This window comes from Cucumis melo, chromosome 5 (assembly GCF_025177605.1).
Source record: "Cucumis melo cultivar AY chromosome 5, USDA_Cmelo_AY_1.0, whole genome shotgun sequence".
NCBI classification, from domain to species: domain Eukaryota; kingdom Viridiplantae; phylum Streptophyta; class Magnoliopsida; order Cucurbitales; family Cucurbitaceae; genus Cucumis; species Cucumis melo.
The window spans coordinates 78,924-88,896 of record NC_066861.1 but is presented as its reverse complement, the minus strand read 5'-3'; the positions used below and the strand labels follow the sequence as shown (position 1 = coordinate 88,896).

Sequence of the window (9,973 nt, the reverse complement as noted above, 5' to 3'; positions counted from 1 at the left end):
TTTCTTTCTTTCTTTCCATTCTTGTTGCCAATAAGCAAAATTTAAGCTATAATGTGAAGAATCGAAATCGTGAATTCTAAGATTTCGTTTAGGAGTAATCATCACAGATAATCATGAAAACATATCCCAACATTTTGTCCTGGCCGATGAGAGTAAAAAACACTCTTTTAGGGACATTTAAATTAACATCATTTTAACAGAAGATTTTTTTTAATACATACATCTATGTCAATTTTATATTATAATTAAGATTATTCAATACTTCAATTATTGATAGTAATTTTTTTTTTACTTTGTTAAATTAAATTTTGATGAACTCAACTCTAGATAGGTTAACTAGTTTCTATGAACATTAAATTAAATTATTATTAATATATGTAAAGATATATACTAAGCAATAACATCGATCATGTTACATTTTTTACGATTAGTTTCTTTTTATTTTAAAGAAAGATAAAATATCTTCTTTTATATTTAAAGAAAGATAAAAGTTTTTCTTTTATTTTTTAAGATCTTTTACAAATAAGAGGTATGGAAAATTGCAGAGGGTAGCTTTTATATTTAGGCTCTAAGAATTTTATGCCTATAAATAAGAGGTATCGTCCTCATTTGTTAAAAAAGCAAAGCAAGCAAGCAAACTAAACAAAGAGGAAAAAAATAAAACAAGAGAGTTTAGAGAGAAACTTTAAGTAAGGTGAGTGAGTCTTTTGAGAGCAAAAGAGTGTTCTCTCCAAAAGTATCATTTGGAAAATTGTAGAGGGTAGTTTTTTTAGAATAGTATATAGGAAATATGGTATATGGTTCTAGGATTTTGCAAATATGGCAAAATTTTCATTTATTAAAATATTTTTACATAACAAATATGACACGCAATTTTAAAATTTTCCTTCTTGAAAATATTTTTCATATTAAATTTGTTATTATTCTTAAACTACCCTTCAAGATATTCTTCTCTCACCTTTTAAGCTCCGTCATCATTTCTTTTACACAATTTGTTCTTCCTCATCCGTAGATTTCAATTGGTTTCAGAATCGATAAAGGGGTCTTCATTTGTAAATCATTTGTCAAGTTGTTTAAAACTCATATGAGGATGGATTTCTAATTTTCATTTTGTCCTTCATTTTTATTGATTATTTCGATTTTGTCCTTGTGGTTTTAGGTGTTTGATTTTTTGTATTTTTCGACAATTTAAACAATTTTTAAGTTTTATTTATAGTTTTGCTTTTTATTTTTTTTATGTATTGTTATTAGGCATCCACAAATTAATCCCTTTTCTATTGTACTAATCTTGATTTAAAGATACCAACGGTACATTCATTAATTGCAATATGATATATAATAGTTGTTGATTTGAGGAATTTAACTTCAACTATGATTGTTCTCTACTTTCTTTGATGTGAACTTTGAAGTTGAATCTAATTTTAAATGATTTTGTTTTTTCTTTATGAGGTTTTGGTTTTACTTTGTGTATGAGTTTGGATCTAGGAAATGTATTGACGGGGGCAAAAAAAATATGGAAAATAAACTACATAGGTAGGACTTGAACATTGGTGAGAAGGGAGGCTAACAATAAGAATAACCACTAAGCTAATGAAAAATATTAATAATTAGGTAGTTTTCTTTATATATATATATATATATATATTATATAAAGACAATAAAGTTGAGGGAGGGCTCGAGCCTCCCCCTCCCCCTCGAGCCTATACTAAATCCACCGGTGAGCGTTGTGATGTACTTATATTATATATATTAGTAATTGACTGATATACTTACTACGTGATTATGATTTATTCAAAATTTATGCAATTCATTTTAGTTATAGTTAAGTATGTAATAAATTTTGTATCAAGAGTATCGATTGTCTAAGTCAGCACGTTATTAAGTGTATGAACGATATAACTTAGTGGATCATTGTCTAGTATATTAACAATATATTAGTAAAATATATCAACATATTAGTAAAATGAGTCATTATTAAGTATATCAATCAAGTTTACAAATGTATATCAGTAATGTATTAAGTGTATCTAGGACTTGATCAAGTATATTAAATGTATTTTGCGAATCGAGTGTATCATTAAAGAATACAAAATTGATTTGCAATACATCAAGTATATCAAACAGATCATGTGTATCATGAACTATTTTGTCTTGGTGAGTTTATCCACATCACCCAAATACCATTGTGTCCATTAGAAAAATGAGATAGTCCAAACAAAAAATTCATAGTTATATGCTTCCGCTTCTACTCTGGTATTGGTAGTGGATTAAGAAGTCCTCTTGGCTCTGTCGAACTGGCTTAACTTGTTGACAGATTAATCTATCCACATACTCATCTATCTCTCGCTTCATTCTAGGGCCACCAATTAATATATATTATTGTCAGAGTTCTATACATCTTGGTACTACCTAAATGCATAGCATATGTGCTAAGCTATGAGCCTCTTTTAAGATAGCCCTCCTTCGGTCTCTGATACTCGAAACATATAGTCTACCCTACTTTACTATGGCTTGATCTGTTCTTAGCTCAAACTCTACCTTCTGTGGCCTTGCTTGGACTTTCCAAGCACTTTTTGCATATGACTATCTTCAAATTGTCTTCTCACAATTTCAACTACTAGAGAAAACCTAACTTAAAACTGAGCTAACAAGCTCCCTGAACTCTCTGCAGATACCGCTGCTTTAGAACTCTTTAGCTCTCTCAACAAGGATTCTCGAATGTCACACAAGGTACTCTTCGAAAGTCTCCACTTCTTACTCAACGCATCTGCCACAAAGTTAGCCTTACCTTAGTGGTACTTTATAGTGCAGTCGTAGTCTTTAATGAGTTCAAGCCACCTGATCAAATATATATCTCAAACTCTTATGATATGTGAAAATTTGGCACTTCTCGCCAAATAGATAATGTCTCCAATTTTTCAAAGCCAACACCACCACTGCTAACTCAAGGTAATGGGTAAAACATCAAAAAGCGTGGGCAAAAGAAAAGACAACAAGGTTTTGACCACTTTGTTGCCCACCCATTTGTAGAAGGCTTTGCCCATGCATTTTTTTTTTTAAGATTTGCTGATATTTTTGAAACAATCAAAGGATACAGTTGGAATCTGAGATCCCCTTAATCAAGTGGTGGCACCAGTATTTGAAGAAAACGTAATGTCATGTGGTATAATAGGAACAACGCCGCGACACTGACCAACAATTTTGTGTGAATCATCTTCATTGCATGACCTTTTCGTGAATTCGATAGCTACTTGCATTACAGCATCGCACACAAAGTTGTAAGGCTCCACGGCGTTGCAAGGCAAAGGTTGTTTAAGCCTTTTTTTGCCCTTTTGTCTCCTGTTGATGCAATTTGACTTCGTTTTTGTCCAATTAATTAAGCTCCAATTTTGTCATCAATGCAGATTCTACACATGATTTACTCAAAACCTACAAAATAGTCAAATTGAAATTTAAAATTGTAGAACGAATGTCCCGAATTAAATGCAATTCGATAGCACATTCTCTATGCTATCAATTGTTTGAAACTCCTCATACTTCATAGTTCCTTGGAGTCCACTACTCCAGAACGCGTTGTCCCAAATGTGGTCAAAAAGTTGAAAATTTCAATGAGTAGGTTTATAGTTTAACCTTTCTGATATATATTTGAGGTTCACCGGAGAATATGATGATTCTTATTAGGTTTCATACTTGAGATTTTTTGTCGTATAATTTCAACTCAATGGGAATGTGAAAGGAATTGGGATGGATGAAGTTGTACTCGACCATAAAAGAGATGAGATCATAGAGCGAGACCATCATTAAAACATCAAGATGTACTCAAATGAGTGATAATTGCTGTTGCCTTACGAATGCAATAATGATTTACACATTCTTTGCTTCCCCACTCATAATAAATAACTATATCAAATATCGTTCACTTGAAATAAAAGTAAATTATACAAATAATATTAATCCTAAACTTTTGGTATATTTCAATCATGCTGCCAATTTTTCAACGTAGAATCACCTTAAATTTTATTTATATTTAATTAAGAAAAGTTTTTACCAAATATAGCAAAATTTTTTGTTATATTTTATAAATATTTTAATTAATTTTATTAATTTAAAAATGTCCCAGATAATTAATTTAAATTGAGATAATATTACTCTTAAAATATTATTTCACTATCATGCCTTTATTAAAACAAATGCCTTATCAATATAAACAAATTTTAAAATAAAGTTCATCATCCACCTATCCCACTAGATGTTAACGATAGTTAGTGGATTATTAGATGTTGAGATTTAACAAAATAATTACATGTTGCATGTAATTAGTCTATTTAAGGGATAATTTTCATTTTGATGAGGATTTTAGCTATTTGGTAATTTGAATTACAAATAAACCTAAGATGCTCTCAAATCTCGAACTTAATTTCCACCTCCAAATTCCATCTCTCTCTATTTTTTTCCTTCACTTAACGGGTCCCACAACCCGGTTCTAGGTCCGGAGAATAACGGGTTAACACTAGTGATATTCCCGAGTTCGTTATCGTGAGAAGATTTGGAGGATCGGAAGCTTCTAAGAATTTCTTTTAACCCTAATTAGTGTAAATCTAAAATTTTGCTTATTTTGTAAATATTTTAGTTAAAATGTAATTTTAATTTAATTAAACTAAAATTGTGGCAAGTCTCGTGACTCTCCCCTTCCAATGCCAATATCATCTTTGACGAATTCATCATTGAATAGTAAAAAAAAAAAAAATCGATACCGTTAACGAAATTATATTAATTTTAGTAAATAGTATTGCAGTATAAATAATTCTACAATTTTCTTAGGGTGTGTTTGGATTATATTATTAAGTGATTAAATTAAGAAATAAGTTGTTTTGAAAAAAAATATTATGTATTTGGCAAACCACCTAAAATAAATTTTTAAATAATGAATTTATAGAATAATGTGGTTTAGGATAAACACCTAAAACCAGCTTTTAGAAAATTAAATTTTGTATGTTTAATGGTTAATGTCCCTAAGTTAGTCATTTTTGTGACCGTTGTTAACTTATTTTTGTCAATTGTTTTATGGTAATCGTTACTGGTCAACTTTTGTCAATTGTTTTTCTATTTTTGTTATCGGCCAACTGCCAACGATTTTTTTTTGTAATTGTCATTGTTTGACTTCCAACTACCATTGTCGCCAACATCATTTTAGAATATATATATATATATATATATATAAATCTTTTACTCTATTACAAATCAAACAAAATTGTCAAACATGTTTTTTTAAAGAGTTTTTTAAAAAATTATTTAAATGAAAATACATTTTTTAAAAAACATTTTTTTTCTTAATTCATTCCAAACATGCCCTTAATAAAATTATATTGATGAATCATACATTTTTATAAATTCTTTCTCACTACGGAAAAAGAAGATTAAATTGGTATGCAAAATGCATTTAACCTGAACAAGTTGTAGGATTGGTATCCAGGGTGAACAGGGTTTATTTAAATTATGAGCAAGAGGGTAGAAATCAGTGTTGATATAGTTTTGAAGCTTAGTCGAGCAAACATGAGGTCAAATGAAGCCATATATGCTTATGTTGTGGCGCCCCACAGTGCCACGCGCGACACTATAAGGCAGAGAGGGCATTAAGCTCTGCAAAAGCATTGCAGCGCCGCCCTAGAGCGCCATGGTGCCCCGAAGTTTCTACACTTGAAAATTTCGTCTGGTGTCACGGTGCTATGTCGCTTCTATATATATCTTTTTTCGCGGCCCTGGAGCGCCATGGTGCCCTGAAGTTTCTACACTTGAAAATTTCTTCTGCTGTCGCGGTGCTATGTCGCTTCTATATATATCTTTTTTCGCAGCCATGTTTCCACACAGTTCCGATCATACTTCTACTGTTTTCTCTCTATTTTCCAAGCTCTAAATTTTTTAGTCTGTTTTAGTTCCCAAACAATTCCTCATCATCGAAAACTATGTAGATGAGAGACTAAGATACAATTGTTCTAGTTTGGGGGTTTCTAAAGATCTCCCTTTTATTTCTTAGAATTTGTGAGTTTGAACTTATTTCAATTATATATTTATGTTATTGAATGAATTTTTATTATATGTTATTCAATTATGTTATTGAATGAATTTTTATTATATGTTCAGATGCATGGGGAATATATGACTTTTGCTTACAATTAGATATTTACTTCATTGATAAAATTTAGTTAGAAGCAGTAGGTTAGGTTAGCTTATTATTCTATTTAGAAGAGGATTGTTCTAACCAAACCTAAAATATAAAATTGGGTCATTCCAACTTTAATCTCTTAAACTTAATTATAATGCGATTAGAAAAAATGACTTAATTAATGCACTTAGAAAAATTCAATTATGCATTATTGTCTTCTTCTTGAATTAGAAAAGTTAGAGCTTTGGAACGATTTTGTTAGCTTCACTAATTAAATTGATTAGGTGAAAACGTTAGAAAGAACTAAATAATGATCCTTCAAAGAAGAAACTCTTTGAGTTAGGGAGGGATTGGCATAACCCAAGCTAGGGTTTCTTTACTTGAATAATATTTACAGTTTTCTTTGTTTCATGCAATTTAGTTTCCTTGCAATTGAGAACGATAATAACCCCCACCTTCCAGTTACCGCTAAGACTAGTGGTTAGTATATAATTTGGTTAAATATTTAATCTGGATTTGGACGATGAAATTTGTCGATCAACCCAATTAAAGCAAAATTGTACTTTTTGCTAAAACTTTCATACAAACTGTCATGCTTACTTTTCTAGTATAAATTTATGGAGTGGTTGAACTCAGGGAAAAAAGAATTATGGAGTATCTTTTGAAATATTGAATCCAACACTCGTAGATTTGAAATTTTTAATTGATGAGCACTGAGAGATGAGTTTTATTTCAAATTCACATTATATATAAAATGGAAAAAAAAAAAAGATAAGAAACAAAGAAGGCTTCAATACCATAAATTCAAAACTCAAAGAGTTAAAACTATAGTTTAAAATTCAGGACCAAATGAAATACTAAACCCGAAATACCTTTTATTTTGTTAGTTTTGTATTTGTAAATTAGACATATGAATCATATATTTTCAATAACTTTTTATTGCATTGAATAAAAATACACATTGAAAATTTTCAAAAAAAAAAAAAATTAAGTAATCGGAATGAATTAAAAACACACACTCCTTGAAGATCAATAATATGTTATGTTAATGTTGAAGTAGTCAATGATATATGTATTTTTTTCCTCTTTTTTCTCCTTTAATTAACTTCAAGATTTATACGTTTAGGATACAATCTTATTATCATTCATCACGGTAAGTAAATGTAAAATTATAATCTCTTAGAATTAATTTCTTCAAATAGAAAAAAAATTAAAAATAATAGTAATGTTGTTTGGAAATTATATATTTGAATCATATAGAAATGGTAAAAAATAGAAAAATTAATAAAATATTTACACTTCTCAATTTCGGGTGTAAATGATTTGTCCATTTTTCTATTTTTTTTTTAGAAAGAAGTACTTGGATCAAATATGCTTCAACAAAGGAACCTTAATAAAGGAAAAAGAATATTTAATTTATTTCAAAATTCAACCCAAAATAAAGGTTCTGTACTACAAAGATATCAATTAGAAGGAAATATTCTTTTTATTTTTTCTCGCAACCAATCATATACAAGAAAATTCAGCTTCTCCAAAATTATGTGATATGTATCATGATAATATCTCAAATGGAGTGAGAAAGGAATGGATGGATCATCTCAAATGGTATATGGTTTTGGTAATGGCAAGTCCTTCACTAAACCACATAGCAAAGTATTGTCTGGAATATTGTACTCGTCTCTGAGGGAGCGAGCTGGTGATTGCACACTCATGTAGAGTTGTTGTCCCAAGTAACGATTTTCTGCCAATTCGGACCTCAAGTTCCACATTCCAGCATTGTCAAATGTAAGAAGTATGGCTGCCCACGACTTAGGGAACACTTGGATTGTATGTCTGCTCACAGCATCAAGAAGATTGTAGTCTGATCGTTTTTCTGGAGTCCATCTCCCAGGCTCAATGCTGTAGAATATTTAAAAAAAATCATTATAGTAATGGCTAAGTTGTATTTTAACACACTAATTGTTCAAACCCACAATACTTACGCCACAGCAAAGAATGAGTAGCCATCCAAATGCCATGACTGGAGGCTCTTCTCGTGGTTCTCAAAAATAATTTCTATGAAGTTGCGGAAAGTTGTATTAACAACATTAGGAGCAACAGTCACAGTGGTTGCACCTTCGGCTAGCCCCTCATCAGAAATGGTGTCGTACTTGAACACCTTGTCAGTGACTCCAAAGTACTCAGCAAGCTTCAATGGAGTTTCAGGATCAACATGTGAGACACCATTGATGGCATATCGTAGCTTACCATCCACCTTACTAGCTGAATTGACAAGCTTAATGGTACGAGTAATGTTGATGGAACCATAATGGTAGGAGCCTTGAGGATTAGGCCTTGCAGCACTGGCAGTGAGGTTCCAACGGAAGGTACGAAATTGATTGAGGGACCAAGCCCAACCCATGGGTGCGTTTGGAAGTTCAGGAGAGGCAGGACCTTTTCCATTGGTATATCGAACAATTCCTTTACCAACAAGAGCGCTCTTAATAAACCTAGTTGATGCAACCATGTAATAATCTTTGGGCTCCTGGTCGGCTGTGACTAGCACTGAAAAGCATTGCCCTACATGGACGTCAAGTGATTTGTAATCGTTTTGCACTGTATGAGAACCCTCCATCTCTACCAACTTCATGGTGTGTCCTTGGAATCTAAAGTTGAGAGATGTCTTGAGACCCACGTTGCAAACTCGATACTTGTAAGTCTTTCCAGGCTTCATGGTGAAGAGTGGCTCATCAGTTCCGTCACCCTTTGCAGTCTTTCCATTGATGAGGACACCGTCGGGTCTAGCAATGGAGCGACCGCTATCCAAAAATTGCTTGAGTGTGGTGTGACTCTTGGTGTACCAATCACCAATAAGGACAGTGTAATCATCTTCAGGGTCAGCATAGGGAACAGGAATGAGTAAACGACTATTCACACGGAGGCCACCAAAGCCTCCGGCTGCCCTGTGCATGGCAGTTGATGGATAGTAGAAGAAGCTTCCAATTTGGTCCTTAACTTGGAAATGGTAGGTGAAGTTCGTTCCCGGTGGGATTGGGCAATTGGTTCCAAGTAGCCCATCTTGCCAAGAGTTCTTCCTGTGCTGAATTCCGCTCCTGCAAGTGCCATTCCAATTTATTAACAAGTTAAAAGCTAGTTACATTAGTAAATATAATGAGAATATAAGTGGCAGTTCCATATATATACCAATGTAGAAGGAAAGGTTCGTCGAGGTTATTGAAGACGTTAATGACTAAGTTATTATTGGTTGTGGAGTTTATATTAGGTCCGGGGAATTGACCATTGATAAGAATGCCTTGTTGGGGAACGCCCAAGGGAGAGATGGTGCCATAGGTTACATTCCATGTGAAGAAGAAATAAGGATCTTCACCACGGACCATCGTCGTCATTGCTGCAGCCGAGAGGCAAAGCAGCGTGGTAAACATCAACCCAGCCATCTTCTACCTCTCCCTTCTTTTCGTCTATATTTTTCAAATCACTGCTCTTATTCTCGAGCAGGCTATGTATATCCAAGATGGGTTGTTGTCCGTTCCCTGATGGCTAAACCCTTCCAATCCTTCATTTATATACAATTTCTCAACCATTTCCGATTCCAAGTTTTTCTCCAACTCCTCCTACTTTCTAGCCTTTTATGTTTCCCTACCGATCGTTTTTTAGAAGAATGCAAGCATTCCTATCCAAACAAAATGTCTCGTCCCATATTTAAATTTGTGGTTGACCAAGCCTCCAAAAATAGTGGAGTAAAAGAGACATGTGGACAATTTTATCTTTATTATTTTCCACTTGACCTAAATTATGTTTATTAATTTTTGG

At 32.5% G+C, this 9,973-nt stretch overlaps 1 protein-coding gene across 1 annotated transcript; it reads right to left on the bottom strand.

Moving 5' to 3' along the window:
• Nucleotides 1–7,553: 7,553 nt before the first annotated feature.
• LOC103491682 (L-ascorbate oxidase homolog) lies at nt 7,554–9,686 on the bottom strand. Its single transcript, XM_051084985.1, has 3 exons — nt 9,347–9,686; nt 8,146–9,255; nt 7,554–8,062 (listed from the first exon to the last, which is right to left on the bottom strand). The coding sequence occupies exons 1-3, from the start codon at nt 9,595–9,597 to the stop codon at nt 7,762–7,764; spliced, it is 1,662 nt and encodes a 553-aa protein (XP_050940942.1). The 5' UTR covers nt 9,598–9,686; the 3' UTR covers nt 7,554–7,761.
• Between the last annotated feature and the right edge of the window lie 287 nt (nt 9,687–9,973).